This window comes from Mus musculus, chromosome 14 (genome assembly GCF_000001635.26).
Source record: "Mus musculus strain C57BL/6J chromosome 14, GRCm38.p6 C57BL/6J".
Lineage (NCBI taxonomy): Eukaryota > Metazoa > Chordata > Mammalia > Rodentia > Muridae > Mus > Mus musculus.
Window position 1 is genome coordinate 57,366,440 of NC_000080.6, and position 18,406 is coordinate 57,384,845.

Here is an 18,406-nt window from a genome sequence, read left to right on the forward strand (position 1 = left end):
TTCTGCCATAAAGCTACACTGGAGGCCTTGAGCAGAGCACCAAAGCACAGTTCTGAATGCTGGGCCTTTACATCACACAGTATCAGGGGCCGTTACCAGGGGTAGTTTGGGGTTTTTAATTTTGGTTTAGGTATAAAGAGAGTACCTTTCCATTGCTAGGGAGAAAAAGGAAAACCAAGATGTGCCAAAATATAAATAAACTTTCATGCTATCTTTAACAAAAAGAATTTCCATGTAATGGCAAATCTACATTGCTAACTTGAAAAGATTTAGACCCACCCAGTTGACACACCTCTGGGCAGGTCGATGAAGGTGTTTCCAGAAAAGTTTAGGTGAGGAGGGAAGACCTGAATCTGGGCAGCACCATCCCATGGGGCTGGAGACCCAGACTGAAGGAGAACGAAAGATGGCCGACAGGATTAATCTCTCTCTTCCTGACTGGGACCCACTGTGGCCAAGTGCCTCAGACTCCTCCCACCTTGCTTTCAGTCATGTGCACTGGATCTTCTCTTAATCTGTAAAGCAGATAAACCCTTCCTCTTTCAATATTTCATCATAACAAGGAGCTAATGCTCTGTGGAAAACGAGCCTGAGACCAACATGGGCCAGGCGCTGCAGTCTCTCCTGCTACAAGCAGAAAAGGGCACCAGCAGATTGTCACCACACATGGGAGTTGGACTTTTTTCATGAAGGGTCTCTCTCTGTGTAGCTTAGCCTGGCCCTGAACTCATGATTCCCGTGCCTCAATGTCCCGAGTGGCAGAATGTGACATCACATCCAGTTTTGGTCTTAATTTTCTTCTCATTATTTTCTTCTCTATTTTAATGGTCTCAAAATCTTATGACAGGTTTTTTTCTTTTTTCTTTTCTTTCTTTTTTTTTTTTGTCAAGCTGTTTCCACTTAAAAATACTGATTTGTAAATCTAATAGCTTAAAACACACACACACACAGTGGTTAATAAAACACTCTTTTCCTTCTGAGGGGTTTATGATGCACTGTTAACCATTAACCAGTCTTTCGTTTTAAATTTATTTTATTAGTATTGGCAGGTGCATGATACAGCATGCCTGTGGAGGTCAGAGGTCAACACTGTGGAAACGGCTCTCTCTCCTCCTCAGTGGAGTTCCAGGAATTGAACTCAGACTGTCCGGCTTGTGTGGCAAGAGTTTTCACCTGCTGAGCATCTCACTGGCCCCTGAGCCCGTCTTTAGTAAGCTTAATTAGCTACTGAGACAAACATTTCTGAGTCATTCCTCCACCACTGGTGAATACTGGGGTGGCAGGTTATTAGGTGGCATTTTGTCAGCCCTGTGAGCTTTCTTGGCAGGCCTGTGCTGGCTTTAGACCCCTCCACACTGCCCCGAGTAATGGTAATACTAATTGACACAGTAAATTCAAGTTCCCTTCAGTCCCTGCTCTTCACAGAGCACCAAAATGCATAAGACATACAACACACCCTAAAGAGACAAAGCAAGAACACAAACCTGGCAGCATCAGAATGCCCACTTATAGACAGACTATGCATCATGAAGACCAAGGCAGCGTGGCAGAGAAACACAGAGGTCAGAGATCCTGGCGCTGAGTGCACAGCTACAGCAGAGAGACTCAGCAAAAGTACAGAACAGACATGAGAAATAGGACATCTTTGTTAGTCCGCACTGCTGAGGAAAACATCCACGAGAGGAAACTCTCCATTCTGAGAGAAAAATGAATTAAAGTCAGAGAAGTACAGGGTTATCCTCGGATGCTCAGGGAGTTCAAGGCCACCCTCAGATACACTAAGGTTAAGATCGGAAACTCTAAAACTATATGGGTTTGGAGGGAGGGAGAGAGAGAGAGAGAGCTTCAAGAATTCAATACAATGATTTTATAAGCCCAAAGTAGAAAAACAAAAGTAAAAATTAAAAATAAAAAGAAGAATAAATAAATAAATAAATAAAAGGCAAAAAGGATTCCATCCAACTATAAGCCTCTCCTATGGAAAGAGTCTACAGAAGAAAGAGACAACCTGCAGAAAGGGGTGAAATCTGAAGGGCCATACACACATAAGGAACTCAAAAACCTAACAATACTAAAAATCCAATTCCAAAGTGGGTAAATAGGTCTGGGGTGCACAGCGCTTGCAACGTCGTGGGCTCCATCTCAAGCACCACAGAGAACAATGGGCTGGGCAGTGACCTATGATAATCCCAGAAACAGACCTGTAAGTACCACTTTAAAGCCCAGTGTTCCCAGCTACTGCACACATTCGGCATGTATGTGATATGTATTATACTGCCATGAACTGCATCATGGCTTCTACCCATGTGCACAGAGAGGCGCTTACTGAAGTGTTCGCCATGGCAAGCCCCCCTGTGTTCCTCTGAAGCCTGACCTTGCCATCTGAAACAAAGGGGGGGGGGAGTCTGAGGATCTAGGTCAGTGATGAACAACTGCCTGGCACGGGTGGGGAAGCCTTTAGTTCAAACCCTCGCATGGAAAATGGCTGCCTCAAACTCATGGTAAGTCTCCCTCCTCGGCCTGGGATTACAATGCAAGGCACCTCAGCTGATAGCTGGCTTTCTCCTTCTTCAGCTGCAGTGCGTGCGCACACACACACACACACACACACACACACACACACAAACACTTCCTTACCCTTCCTCCTATTCTACTTGTCTCATCTTTACAAGTCCTCTCCCACAAAATTTACTTAGAGCACTGGCACAGTGAAGATGTGAGCTATCCACATGCTAACAGTGAGAGGGATGTGCCATCCTCCCTTACCATGCACTCACACCCACCCTTACTGTGCACATGCACCCTCCCTTACAAGTACTGCTCATCTCCACACCAGGCATACCAGGCTTGTACTTTGAATACAGGGCTCCCATTTTCCCTGCAGGTTCCCCCTCTGCCTGGCAGACCCACTGTTTCTTTCAGGGTGTTGTTATCATGATAGTGACTTTCTCAATGTGAATAGACACCTGGCAGAACAATTTCAAAAGGGAACAGGTTTTTTTGGCTCAGTGTTAAAAGTGTCAGTGCATCATAGCAGAGATGCCTGGAGGGGACAGCAGAGTTTATATCGTGCTGCCAAGAAGCAGAAAAGGAGGAGAAGGGACTAGATACAAAATTCCCAGAGATCAGGTATATGGTGCACACCTTGAATCCCAAGTGCTCGGGAAGCAGAAGCAGGCAGACTTCTTTCAGTTGGAGGACAGCTGAGGTTACACAACAACCCCCCCACCTCGTGGGGGGGGCAGTGTGGGTGTGAGTGTGGGTGTGTTTGAAAGTGTGTGAGTGTGCGTGCGAATGTGAGTATGTCAGTGTGTGAGTGTGTAAGTGTGTGTGAGAGTATGTGAGCACGTACTTTACAAAGAGTTTCTATAATGTCACATCTAATATTTAGCTTTATTCTGTGCTTTATTGTGCACACAGAATTGGACTAATTATCACAAGGAAATTTTTCACCAAATTGTGCTGTGCCTAAATATGCCTAAAATAAACTACTCAGGGTCAGACTCCCAAAGTTCGAAGCAAGACGACTGAATACTGAGTCACGTTGAACGGAACTGCCTTCCTCCCTCCTGCATATCATTACTCTGCTGCCTGTGGTAATGGCAAAGACCCCTGGAAATCTATATGTGTTTGTGTGTGTGATGGCTTAAATAGGAATGGCTCCCACAGACTACTATGTGTGAATACTTGGTCATAGGGAGTGGCACAATTAGGAAGTGTGGCCTTGTTGGAGGAAGAGTGTCACCATGGGAGCAGGCTTAAGGTCACCCATGCTCAAGTGAGGCCTAGTGTGGCACATAGTTTCTTTCTGCTGTCTTTGGATCAAGATGTAGAAGTCTCAGCTCCTTCTCCAGCACCTGTCTCCCACCATGATGATAATGGACTAAACCTCTGAACTGTAAGCCAGCCACAAAAAATGTTTTCCTTTATAAGAGTTGCCATGGTCATGGTGTCTCTTCACAACAATAGAACCCTAACTTAGACAGTGCGTATATATGCTTGTGTGCCTAATGGTGCCACCAGACGGGAACCAAATATTTAAAACACGACTCTGTGGAGGGCATTTTATAGTCAAAGCACAACAGTCACCAACAGACATGCCATGCCGCGTCCCATGAGCACCCATGGGCTATGATTGTAGTCTACAATGTCTGGACAGCTTTCCTGAGTTCTGCGCAAAATGAAGGACTCCCTTTTCTTAGCAGGGCTTCCTTTTTTCTGCCTGATCTGACCCCCAAATCTTCTGCCAGAGGAATGTCATGTGATCCTTGGTCCAGCTTCATGGAATGCCTCTCCATGCAAATGAAGTGTCCCCAGAACCTTCAACCTCAGCCAATGAAACATCACCCTAAGAAGTGCACCTTCCCACTCTCTAAGGCTTCTATATACATAGCCCATACATCACCCAGAATAAAATGTATGTGCACAAGCTGTTTCACTGACGACTGTCTATGAGAAATGTTTTCTAAAAGAGCTGTAACACTGAAGAGCCGCAGCACTGGAATCTTCAGAGGAGACTCCCTCCCCACAGCACTCACTGCCAGACCAGGATCCTGCAGATCCACCTGTTCATCGGGTCCTGACATCTCTTATATTCTTGGTTGTGAGCCTAGCCTTTAACGGCTGAGCCATCTCTCCAGCCCAGGTCCTGACATCTCAAGGGAAGAAGCAGACCACTGGACTTGGTTCCGCTCCATCCTTCCCCCACCTAATGTGTGGCAGTGCCTGGACACCCCAAGGGAACAAACAAACAAACAAACAAACAAATAAAACAGAACTACAGCCATGTTCAGGGATAAGCTATAAACTGACCTAAAGACAGATCTTACAGGCCTCTCATCTCAGGGAACTCATGCCAAGTGGCAAGCAAGCAGTCTGCACTGAAACCCACCCACTGGACACAGGACAGGAGCAGCACAGAGAGCCAGCCAGAGGGAGTCACATGATGGTAAACTTCGGAAAAAGACCAGCTCAGTGAAACAACCAAGAGCTGCAGTGTGTTAACAGAGTGATCATTGGACAGCACAGCTCAGGTGTCCCCTGAACAATGTCCCATTGCTGCCACAGTGATGCATCTGTAGAGATCGCTTCCAGACTCCCCTGCCCCCTCACAGTCTTACATTCAGTCCTTCCAAGTAGAGGGAATAAAGGCACCTCCATTCTCTGTCACCTCAGAGGTCCCTGCGCCTGTTTTGCCTGGCAACGGTTAGGCAGGCCTCCTGGCTGAGGGGATGTATGCATGGCACATCTGAATTACTCAGTTTTGAGTTAGCAATATGATTTGTGCAAATTTGATCAGTAGCAATATCTAAGGATTCCACAGAGCTGGACGAAGCCAGCACATAACCCAGAAATACAACCAGACTAAAAAAAAAAAAAAAAATTCATATGTCTGAAGAACTGTGTAGAGCTACCAAACAGAAACTCACTTTGCTCAGTTAAAAGTATCTGAAATACCGAGAGCCTCGGTAGCTGAGATGCTGGGTAGCTCAGTGGTAGAGTGCTCGCTCCCCTGGCGTGCACGAAGCCCTGGGTTTAAGCCCCAGCACAATATGAATAGGGTGTAGTAGACACACCTGTGATTCCAGCACATAGGAAGGCAAGCAGGGAATTCAAGACCATTCTCAGCTACATAGTGAGCTTGCGGCCCAGTCTGGGATGCATGAGAGCCTGACTAAAAAAATAATAATAAAATAAACTTAAAAATTAAGTATCCGACATCAAAAACAAGTAGGTGAGAGAGTCAGCCAGGGCTACATAGTGAGACCGTGTCTTATAACTGAAGAAAGAAGTAGAAAGAATACCAAGCATGCCACTGCTACTCCCCACACCAACTGCCACTGATCGTCAATCCTTAAGTGACTATAATAGAAAACTTGCTCCGAGTCATGACCCCACCTCACACAACCCAGCCTGTACTGAACTGACAGCATCTTCCTTTATTGGTTTATTTTACAGTTCTGAGAACAGAGCCCAGAGCCTCCTGATGCTAGGCACGCCCTGTACACGGCATCTTAGACTGCTCAAGACCATCCATTTCATCCTGTAAGGAATTACCAAATATGCTCAGAGGCATCTATCTCCTTCAAGCTGCTGGAACCTTTTCATCAACCCAAGCCGCTAGATGGCAGGCTAACACTATGTATGATGCAGAATAAAAATGTTTGTCAGCGACACCTGTGGTGTGGGCCCAACACTTGGAAAGCAGATTAGTTCAGGACTGTCCTCAGATACACAGCAAGTTTGAGACCTGGGTGGGACACAGGAGACTGTCACAAAATCTGAAAACTGAGAAGGGAAAGGATATGCAAACAATTATCACTATAAGGTGAAATAAGGGTGGATTTTTAAAACTTTTTTAAAAATCGTTTTAATTTACATTTGTTTACCTGTTACTTATTCATTCATCTGGTGTGTGTGTGAGCATTTGTGTGTACATGTGTGGGCATATACATACATGCCACAGTGCATGTGTGCCCCATTGGGTCATATGGCGGTCAGAAGACAGATTGCTGAAATCTGTTTTCTCCTTCTGCCATGCAAGTAACGGGAATCAAACACTGGCCCCACCTTTACCCACTGAGCCATCTCACTGACCCCTTATTGCTATTTTAGATGTTGTATTAAAAATTATCAACTAGGGCCGGGCAGTGGTGACATACACCTTTAGTTCCAGCACTGGGGAGGCAGAAGCAGGCAGATCTCTCTGAGTTCAAGGGCAGCCTGGTCTACAAAGGAAGTTCCAGGACAGCCAAGGCTACACAGGGAGACCCTGTCTTGACAAACAAAGAAACAAGCCATCAACTAGGAACTAGGGACTCTTGTCTTTAATCCTAGTACTTAGAAGGCAGAAGCAGGCAGACTTCTGTGAGTTCCAGGACAGCCTGGCCTATGTGGCAAGTTTAGGACAGCCTGCTCTACACAGTGACACTTTTTTTAACCACACAAAAGGCACCTGTCTAGGGCTGGAGAGATGGCTCAGTGGTTAAGAGCACCGATTGCTCTTCCAAAGGTCCTAAGTTCAAATCCCAGCAACCACAAGAAAAAAAAGTCACCTGTCTAAATAGGTGAAGACAATGGGAAGCTGGAGCCCTGGCCCACTGATTGACAGGAAGAAAATGAGGCTGCTGCGAGCATGACCATCCCTTGAAAATTAAACGCAAGGAGTTACACCAGACTTTTTTGCCAGCACACTGCTTTCTAAAACCCCGAGGACCTTCCCTCAAAGACTACCTGCAGTTGGCCAAGGGCCTTCTACCAAGTCATCACACCTGCTACCCACCCACCCAGCCAGCTCTGGGAACCCGGAACCCTCTCTCAGAGTCATCTAAGCTTGGACGTGCTGCCAAAATCAAGAAAGCCTCAGCTGCCCACAGGAAGTCCACGGGGCTGACTGACAGGCAGGAATGAGTCTTCTCATCCATTCTTCCCTCTTGGGCTCTGAAAAGGGTCCTCTTTAGAGGCTGGTGTCACCTCTGGGGCTCAGAAACCAGAGAAATAGAGAAGCTCTGCTTAAGTCCTAGGACAATCAATTTCACCAGAATGTACAGTGCAGTGTCCCGTGTCAGCACGCTCATGAAAGTGGCACTTGCTAGTCAGTCAGACACACAGGGAGACTGCTACAGTTTGGATGTGTCCCACAAGGTTCATGGGCTGGAAACTTTCATAGTGATGAAAGGTGGCAGGACCTTTAGTAGGCATGGTCTCCTGGGAGGTGAGGTCCCACGCAAATGAAGTGATGGGTACAGGTTTCGCAGGAGTGGGCTAGTTATAAAAAGGAGAACATGTTATAAAAAGAACCCCCTCCCTGGTTCCTGTCTTTCCAACTGGCACACCACCCCCTCCTCTTCCCAAGTCTTCCTTCTGTGTGATACCATTTGTGATGTAGCAAAGGCCCTTGCCAGCGCCTGAATGAATAGAGCTACCCAGCACTGGATCTTCAGCATTAAGAGTGTGAGATAGTGAGTCTCCTCTCTTTATAGCATAGACAGTCTCTAATGCTTTGTTACAGCAACGTGAATCAAAATGGTGAGGCAAGGGTCACATCATTCCTTCTGAAATTTATTTCTAAAATCTGATTCTCTAATTTTTAAAGATTCGTTTATTTATGTATGAGTGCTCTGCAAGTATACCCAAAAGCCAGAAGAGGGCATCAGACCCCATTACAGATGGTCGCAAGCCACCGTGCGGTTGCTGGGAATTGAACTAATGACCTCTGGAACAGCCAGTGCTCTTAACTGCTGAGCCATCTCTCCAGCCCTGATTTTCTAATTCTTGCCTGTGCATCCATGCAGGTGTGTGAAGGCCAGAGAGGGTGGCAGTACCCTTTTCCCACTCTGCCTTATTTCTTTGAGGCAGGGTCTAGAGCTCAGTTTCTCAACTATGCTAGCAAGCCCCCGCAGTACTGTCCCTGTACCACCATGATGCTAAGGCAGCAGACATGTTCGTGGCGCTTGTTGTCTGGGTGCTAGAATGGTGCATCGAGCTCTCTCAACCATCAATCCATCTCTCTGGCCGCAAGTCACATTTTTTTAAACATGGTATCTTTCTGTGTAGCCCCGGCTATCCTAGACTTGTTATGTAGACCAGGCTAACCTCAAACTCAGAGATGCACCTGCCTCTACCTCAGCCCCAAGGACTGGGATTGAAGGTGTGCACCAGCATCCCCGCCCCAGTCACACCACCAGAACCCACATCTTTTGCTCCATCTACGCCCCCTCAGCCACACCCACCTGTCGCCATGTCCCTAAGCAGCACACAGGGTTGAACGGAAACCCTGCCCTCAGGATACACAGGGACAGCCGTTTACAGCCCTACCATCTAGAGCAAGTCACACAGTATTCTGACTCCTCCTCGGCCTTCCAGATGTCAAATCCTCACATGTCAATCACATCGACTAGAGCCATTTCAGCTTGGGTAGGAAAACAAATAAAGGAAATGAAGCAATTGTTTGGACTGCTGTGGTGACAGCCAAGTAACAGCAGAATCTGTGAACACCCAGATAACCGGGGTAAACGACCCAGCTGAAGCCACAACCTGGGGCTGTGAACCGCAAACCACCAGGCCTTAGACGACTCCTGGACCCGCACTCTGTGTGTCCTTCTAGGTGGTTAGACTGCATCTGCCTCTCCACTGACATACACTTTATTTACTATTCATCAATAAAATTAGATATGTCATCCCACCACGAATGCATCCGTGATGTCTTACATTTATGCTTAAAAAAAAGAAAAAACAACATATACACTTGGGAAGTGGTAGCACACGCCTTTAGTCATGGTGCTCCAGAGGCAGAGGCAGGCAGATCTCTGTGGGTTTGAGTCTAGCCTGGTCTACAGAGCAAGTTCTAGGACAGCCAGGGCTGCACAGAGAATCTCTGCCTCAAAAAGCCAACCCCCCACCCCAAAAGAGCACACACGCACACACACACTTTTTAAACTATATAATATATTTTATGATTTTTATGTATAAACAATCTATAGAAATAGTACCTTTTTTTTTCTGCCACATGATGATATTCTCTCTACTTCCTTAGTGTTTTACCTTCAAAAATCTGTGTTCAAATGTCTCCTTTCCAAACACTTACAGTCTAGTCTGCAAGCCAGAGGTCCCGGCTCTCCAGCAGCCTCACGGTACTCCCGTCTCTGCCTGTTTCTCCTAACGGGGGAGTAGCACTTTATGCTCGAGCATAGGGTGTATACAAGCTACAGACTGAACGCAGCAACAAAGTGGGTGGGGCTATGCTCTGTACAACCCCATCTGTTTACAGAATGTCCCCAAGTGGCCCGGATTAGGGCAGTGAGAGTTACCCTGGGAGCACAGGCCAGCAGTCTCCAAGCCCTGAAGTTACAGACCACAGTGGTAGTTACAGACCACAGAAACCCAGCCAGGACAGTTTTTTTGGTTTGGTTTGGTTTGGTTTGGTTTGGTTTGAACTTTTCATTTATTCTTTGTGAGTTTCACGTCACCCACCCCAATCCCACTCACCACCCTGTCTCTTCTTATCTGCCCTCTGCCCTTGCAATCTCCCTCCTAAAAGGAAATAAAAACCAAACAAACAAAATTAACAAAGCATAGAAAACATCTCATCATAGAAAGCTGTAGAGTGTCACAGTATGTCCCACAGTATACCCCTCTGCCCACACATCGTCACTTGCAAATGTTCATTATAATTAGTTATTGGCCTGGCTCGAGGCCCCTGGCTTCCACTACACCATCATCAGTACTGTATCCTAACCAGAACTCCTCTCAGATTGTCACGGATATCCTGGGGCTTTGGATCTGCAGGACCGGCCCCTTCACAAGCTCCAGCAGTTCATAGATGGGATAGGTGTTGGGTTGGGCCAGCTCAAAGCCCTGGATCTGGGTCTGAGCGAGAGCTGAGTCAGTCAGCCTGGCAGCTCTCCTGAACCCAGACTACCCAAGGCTAGCTCTCCAGCACTGCCCTGGCTAGCTCGCCCAATGCCACTGCCGGCAAGGGTCAGCTCTCCTGCCCTGAATCCACTCAGCAGGGCTTTCTAAAACAGCAGCAGTCAGACCATGCCATTTGGGGGCTGCTGGTCTAACTGGTCTAAGCTACATTCCTCCTCTGTGTAGCAGCTGGTGCTGGGGAGTGCCCAGGGGGCACAGTGAGCAGCCACGGAGGAAGGTTTCCCAGCCCCAATCGACAGCCTCTTGATGCACAGTGCCGTCCAGGCTTCTGCTGAGTCATGGTTAGTAATGCCCCACTGGCCAGGTCCAAGTCCAAAGTAGAGTCGAGAGCCACCTTGTGCTGGATTGACGCACACGTGGATTCCCAGGGCTTGGGAAGCCGACGCCACCTGGACTACACAGTGAGACTCTGCCTCAAAACAGAACACAAAGTACACCTCAAGGAACCAACAGAAGAGTGCTTGCCTTACATGAGCCTCGGGTTCAATCCCCAGTTCTTCAAAACAACAAAGAAGGTGAGGGCGGCCAGCAGACCAGGTAACTTACCGTCCACTATTCCAAAGAGTGGTTTTGTATTGCTGTTTTATTTCATGACAGTGTCTCATGACCTCAAGCTCCTGATCCTCCTGCCTCCACCTCCCACATGCTGGGATTACAGGCATGAACCACCCCACGCCACCACTATTCCAGCTGTTATGGCCCATGGTGTTTGAAAAAAACTAAAACTCAAGTTCCCAAGCAAGAGAACAGACAAATCCAGAAGAATCCACGTAGAAACAGAGTTTAGGATGAAGTTTAGGCCAGGGCAGACAGGAGACTGTTGAGGTAAAAACAGGAGATCGGGGTCACCTGCAGGGCAGGAGTTTGGAAACGTCAGCTATCTAGGAGCCAGGACAGGGCAGCTGCCTTGTTTCAGAGATCACTTCCAGTGGTTTATTAACTCCTGAGCCATCTTTACAAAAAAAAAAAAACCTGAGGATTTTTCAGAGAGATAGGAATGCCGGTGACCAGAGAGAGTCAAGAAAGGCAGGTGACAGAGATGTCATCCAAAGATAGCAGTCACAGAGCAGGACTTGAATCAGTTCACACCTGAGTTGGGGTGAGCAGTCAGATGATGACCCCACAGCCTGTACCAGGGTGTGCTGAACTCTGGAGGACTTACAGAAACGCAACAAACTACGAATCCCAAGAAACAACACGCTTAGATCTACAGGCAGCATTGGTACTTTGCTTACTGGGTTTCAGTTTATCTGCTTAAAGTGTTCCCTTCGCCCTGAAGAGCTTTGAGACCCAACACCTGCCCAGTTCCAGGCAACACAAAGGAGAGGCAGGGTGGTACGAGCAAGGCTCTCCCCATTAGATGCTGCCATCCACCTGGGCCAGCAACAAGTTTCTCACTGTGCTCCCAGCTAGGAAAATGTTACTCTTGGGTGACTTTTTTCCCATGTACTAAGAGTTCCTGTCACATGGTATGAGTTATGATAATAATTTCTTCAGTGACTTCTTGTTTCCTCTTTTTTTGAGCCAGGGTCTCATTTTGTGGCCCAGCCAAACCTGGAATTTACAGCAATCCTCCTGCCTCAGCTTCCAAGTTCTTCTGGGGTTACAGATGTGAGCCACTATGCCTGTCTTCTAATTTCTTAATTTTCCTATTCTATGTTTGATTTCACACTTTCCAAATCAATCTGTACTGTTTCTACTATTGAATATTGGTTACCAAGAGTGGCAGTACACATCTGTAATCCCAGTACTTTGTAGAAAGAGGTGGGAAGGTTGTAAATTCCAGTATAGCCTGGGCTACACAGCAAGTTTAAGGCCAGTCTGAGAGACATAAACAGATACCATCTCCAAAAATAAGGAGGGAGCATATAGCTCCATAGCACATATAGCTCCATCGCACATATAGCTCTGTAGCACTGCCCTGGGGTCAATCTAACATACATAGGATTTTCTAAGACTGTCAAAAATAGGTGTGTGTGTGTGTGTGTGTGTGTGTGTGTGTGTGTGTAAGAGAGAGAGAGAGAAATGTGGGTTGTATCTGTGATGTGTCTGCATATGTGTGTGTCTGATGTATGTGTATGTGATGTATCTGTGTATGGTATGGTGTGTGTCTGTGATTATGTGTGTATATGTGTGATGTGGGGTATGTCTGTATATGTGTGTGATTGTGCATGTGTCTGAACGTGTGCATGGCAGTGTGTGTGTGTGTGAGACCTGTCCGTATGTGTGTGTAACTGTGTGTGTCTGTATATGTGTGTGTCTGTGTGTGTTTGATGTGTGTGTATGTGATATATCTGTGTGTGGTATGGTGTGTGTCTGTGATTATGTGTGTGTATGTGTGATGTGGGGTATGTTTGTATATGTGTGTGATTGTACGTGTGTCTGAACGTGTGCATGGTAGTGTGTGTGTGTCTGTATATGTGTGTGTGATATATCTCTGTGTGTGGCTGTATGTGTGTGATATGTCTGTGTCTGTATGTCTGGTGTGGTGTGTGTTTTTTGAGTAGTAGTTCCTGAAGAGGCCAGAAGAAGGGTTGCGTGTCCTGGAGCTAGAGTTACATGCTGTTGTCAGCTGTCTGAGATGGGCACTCTGAACACAGGTGTTCTTCAAGAACTGCAAGTGCTCTTAACCAGTGAGCCAGCTCACCGGGAACTGCTTGTAATTTCCTGCTGTCAATTTTTCAGAAAAATCAAAAGAAAGCCAGGCCCAGTGAGCCACTCTTGTGACTCCAGAATTGGGGTTAGGGATCAGAAAACCAGAAGGACCTTCATGGGTACATAAAGAATTCAAGGCCAGCCTGGGCTACATGAGATCCTGTATCAGAAAACAAAGACTCAGAATGTGGGGAGTAAACCAAATCACAGTGTGGGACAAATGGCTGGGGGAGGGGGTCTGTGAAAAATATTATCAAAGTAAAAAAAGGCAAGAAAGAAAAGTAGTGTCTCCAGGAGAGCTCTCTTCTGAGGATCTAAGACACTAGGCATCTTGCTCTACTTATATCTGTAGTGGTGGTGGGGAATCTTAGGAGAAGAACTGTTTTGTGGCAAGCCTGGGCTACATGGGTTCTAGGTCATCTAGAAATTAGCATAAGGTCCTTCTAAAACCTACAAACACCTAGAACCTTTTATATTCCAGGCTCTGAGACAAGAAACATCATTCACAGTGGCTAAGAGCTCGTGTGACATTGAAAAACGAGGACCACCGTAAACAAAATGCACAGATTGGACCTAATGGTGCCCCTGCCTCCTGCAGTGGCCACACACCACAAAACTGTCAGGTAACACCGTAAATCCTGGGGCCACAAATGACTCTGCTTCACCACTCTGCTTCTACAGCAGCGTGTTCCCTGTACATCAGCTGCTGGCAGTGTCAGGTGACTTGCAGCCAACAGCAACAGGATGACAATTCTCAAGTTAATGTCACTCAGCTCCAGGGCCACCAACCAGAATCTAGTGACAAGCCTAGGCCTGCTGAAAAGCTGTCACCATCCAAGGATACAATGCCAAGGCACATAACCACCGCACAAGGGGAGGGGATACTATAGGACAAGTGTGTGCTCCTACACTCAGCAGCCAGACTGTGGATACAATGGATCTCTAAGAGATGAAAGTCCTCTGGGAACCTCACACCGAGGCCAGGAAAGGGCTGAAGCCCTGATGCCAGCCCAGGGAGGAACTTGGCTTCCACAAGTGACATCATCATTCTGCTAGGTCATCAGGCCACCTTGTAGGGCCAGAAGATGGACAATAAGGGTTCCGTGATAGATGGGACCACACCTTGACCAGGACTGCTCAGCTATGCATAACACTTTCCCTCTGTCCAAACCTAAGCTTTGTGTTAGGATCCCCAACGACAGACATGCCTGTCACTAGACTCTTTTTATTTGTTCCTCTTCCCCATGTGATCACACTGAATAAATCTCCTTTCTCTGCTTTTCACTATAACTCATGCATTACTGAGCCCAGGCTTTAACCCTAAAACCCTGAAAACGGATGATTTTACCAGCTACCATTTGCAAAGCAAGGTCTGCAAAGCTCTATTATAAAGTACTTAGTATGGGAATAGAAGGCGACTGTGATAAAGTATTGCTGTTCCTCCAGTCTGCAGGGTCTGCATCCTCAGTCCCACCCAACTGCAGATGGAAAATAATCAGAAATATATTTTCCATCTGTATAGGACGTGCACAGGCTGTTTTCTTGTCATTGCCCCTAAACAATGAGTACGACTTCTGCCATAGCATTTTATCACAGTGGGAAACACGAGACCATCTCAAGACGACAGAAGGGCTACAGGGGGTGGGTAGGTTCATTATAGATGCTATGCTACATTCCGACAAGTGACTTGGGCATCTGTGGATTCTGGTGAGGGATGTGTACTAATGTAGTTAAATATTCTCTGAAGATTTCTACTCCCAGATATATGGTGGAACAAATTTCTGAAAAGTCACTTCACAAAGTCTTTACATGGGATTTTGAGCAAGAATTATTATGCTCCCGAGAGGCACCACAAATAAAAAACCTCTAGGGTTTTCCCCTCCACCAAAAACATGTTTTTAATAGAAAGTAGGAATGAAATTGGGTCTACTTAATAGTAAAGCAGTGCATGCTAACACATACGGGACCTTGGATCCAATCCTCAGCACTGACAGAAGGACTGGAATATACAGATGGCAAAACATTCATCATGGGGACAATTGACCCATGTCACATGCCATCAGCAGATCAAAAACAAGATGATACCATTAGACACACACTGTGACTCACTAAGACCCAGGACACTGGCGGTACCTAGTGCTCACTGGGGTACAGAGCACCAAGAACTCCAACTTATCCCTAGGAAGAGTGCAAGACAGTACAGCCACTTTGTAAATTAGTACAGTGGCTCTTTATAAAGCTGAATATATTTTTGCCATTTAACTCAGGAAGTCATGACCTTTGGTATTTATTCAAAGGAGTTGAAACACGTCTACACTAATCTGCACATGAATATTTTATAGCATCCTCATTTATGTTTTCTAAAACTTGCTTCCAAGCATGAATAAATAGTTCATTCTTCAGTCTTCAGAAAGTGAATGAATGGTCCAGGAAATGGACCAGTATTCAGTGTTGAGATGGGATAGGCTATTAAGACATAAAGGAAGCTTAGATGAACATTGCTAAGTGAAAGATGCCACTTGGAAAAAAGCTACCAACTGCCTGAGCCCAACTATACAACATTCAAGAAAAGACGAATTATGGAGACAGTAAAAATATCAGTGGTTGCGGGGAAGGGATAATGAACAGGCAGAGCATTTTCAGGCAGTAGAACTATTTGGTATAGTCCTATAACCATAGGACACAGCACACTTGAAAGTAACTCACAGAATACACAACCCCAGGACAGAACCTTAATGTCAGCCAATACTGGGGGACACTGATATATCAGGGTAGTTTGGTCGACTGTAACAAATTACCAGTGGGAGAGGAATGTTGAAGGTGGGAAGCACTGACTTCAGGGAGGTTTGGGGTAGATAAGAAGCGGCCCAGTTTTGCAGTGAGTCTAAAACTTCTCTAAAAGCTTAAAAGCTAGGGCTGCCAGCATAACTGCCACCCTGACGGACACTGAAATAACCACCGAGGCTCCACGTGAGATTGGAGGCTAACACTCAATTTGGCTCCTCCACTCCTCCCTCACTGGCCAGTGTAAGGCTCTCTTCACAGTAGGAGTCTCTTCTCTGGTCTGTGCCAGAGAACCTTAAACCTGGCCTTTATTGTCTGAGAGTTACTGCAAAGGCTGTCCAATGAAAAAAAATGGTCAACTACAGTCACCGCCTGAAGGATCGGATGAGTGAGAGGAAGGGAGAGGAACAGGGCCATCATTACCTCCAGATGTGCGAGCCAGGCCTACCTGATATTTTCCAGGGCGTCTGTTATCTGCTGTTGCTCAATGTCATAGAGTTTCACCTTGAAGCCTCCACTGGCAAACAGCATAGCCCAGCTCCGACCAATGAGCCCACTAGGGAGAAAAGGCAAAAAGGATTCAGGTCATTAATCCCTCCAATCACTTTTCATGTTCATAAAGCAACTATAAAAATTACAGAATAGCCCATTCTTTTTTAGGGGCTGTAAGAGTTCTGTTTCAAGACAGAGTTTCTCTATGTAGCCCTGGCTTTCCCATAACTCACTCTGTAGACCAGGCTGATCTTGGGCTCAGAGATCCACCTGCCTCTGCCTCCAGAATGCTGGGATTCAAGGTGTGCATGCCACCGCCCTGCCACAAGGTCCCACTCTTACAGCATTTAATAAATATCTGAAAAGTTTGCATCTTGACAATGTTATGTCTTAAACCATTGCCTGCTTCCACCTATACTGGGCACGTGCAGGGGCAAAGCTGCCATCTGTGCTGCACACAGAGACGTTCCTTGTCATTTTTTCTAAATGGTACAGTGTGACACCTGTTTACACAGCCCTTATGTTGGATTGAACACAACACAAGCAATCTAAAAGGAATTTAAATGGAAGATGTATGGCACCTCTCTGCAAATGCTACCACTTTCATTAACATAAGAGATTTGAGCATCTATGTTGATATCCTCTGGGGACCTTAGAAGTTGTCACTTCGGAATATTAAGGGACAACTGCATCGTCTCTATCAGTCCTCCACCCCAGGTAATGGCTGCCACCATCATCACATTTGATCATGGAACAACTGTCAGACATCATAAGACACTTTGCAAGTCTCATCTCTGTTAATCTTTACAATAACCCTAGACAGTAGATGCCATTGATTCTTCTTTTATACTTGAAAGGAAAGCATCAAGAGATTAATTCTGGCCTGGCTGCTTGCACTGTGAGGAGATGAAGCCAAGAGTCTGACTCAAGAGCCCTTAATCTTTCTTTTAGGTTTTTGTCTTGATTTTATAAAGAAGAGTCGGGCTTTCATCATTAAGACATTTTTAATATACACTCCAAGCATGTGGGTTAAGAGAAAGAAGTACTAAGAAACACACACCAGAGAGTATGAGTGTGAGCTTCCCTAAGACGGGAAACCCCCAAGGTCTAATTTTTATTTTTCCTGCTTCCAGACAAGGTCTCCTGTAACAACCCAGGCTGGCCAGAGAGAAGAAGAAAACCTTGAACCGATTCCTTGGCTTCTACCTCTGAAATGCTGGGATTTCAGGCGTGTGCCGCCACCCCAGTTTATAGAGTGCTGAAGAGAAAAGCCACAGTTTCTTCTGTGCTAGGCTGCACTCTACCAGACAATCTTAGACCGGAGCATACGTCTACCCTGTATTCTACCATCCCTTACAGACTTAATGTAGAAGACAAAAAAACCAAAAAGGTCAGTTTCCAAAGGACTAAAAACAAAATTATAAAATACATCCAAGAGCATGGCGCACATATAACAAACGTGTTATTCTAGAACCAGGGGGCCAGGAAAGCCCTGAGTTCAGGGCCAGCAGGGACTGCATACATAGTAAGATAAGTATCCAAAGAAAGTCCAGAACACTCCCAGGGTCCAAACTGGCTTCTAATCCCATCCTTCAATCAAAGGAAGCAGGATACTTTGGAGAAATGAATAGCTCTAGGGCCGAGCAAGGAAGAAAGAAGATGACCCTGGTGCATTCTGCAGCACCAGAAAGCCAGGAAGTGCTCAAGTTGATGCCTGACAGGCCCAGATGTTAGACAGACAAATACAACCATCAAGAGAGTGCTCAGTAGCCAAGGCTATAAAATCCAATTTCTATCACATAGAAATGAGTGAATAAAATTACCCTGCAGAAGAATTCCAATAGTTTTAGACAGCGATACCATTCTTAGAGACACGCAGTCTCACTCTGATGACTGTTCTTGGTTGTCAACTTGACTTTATTTGTAATAAATAAAACCCAAGCAGATGGGTATGCCCGTGAGGCCTTTTCCTTAATTGAATCATTTCCAAGTGGGAACACACACCTTTTTTTTATTTCTTGTAGACCAAGTCTTGATTTTTATT

At 46.0% G+C, this 18,406-nt stretch overlaps 1 protein-coding gene and 1 long non-coding RNA gene across 2 annotated transcripts in view; one reads left to right on the top strand and one right to left on the bottom strand.

The window, feature by feature from the left end:
• Cryl1 (crystallin, lambda 1) overlaps positions 1–18,406 on the bottom strand; it is a 123,450-nt gene that overhangs the window by 91,406 nt on the left and 13,638 nt on the right. The window contains exon 2 of the mRNA NM_030004.3: positions 16,319–16,426. Coding sequence (NP_084280.2) covers positions 16,319–16,426 — 108 coding nt within the window. The remainder of the gene's footprint in view (positions 1–16,318; positions 16,427–18,406) is intronic.
• On the top strand, positions 10,668–17,614 carry Gm41161. The gene is made up of 3 exons (XR_874654.3): positions 10,668–10,968; positions 13,568–13,709; positions 17,496–17,614. It is a non-coding gene; the product is annotated as a predicted gene, 41161 (long non-coding RNA).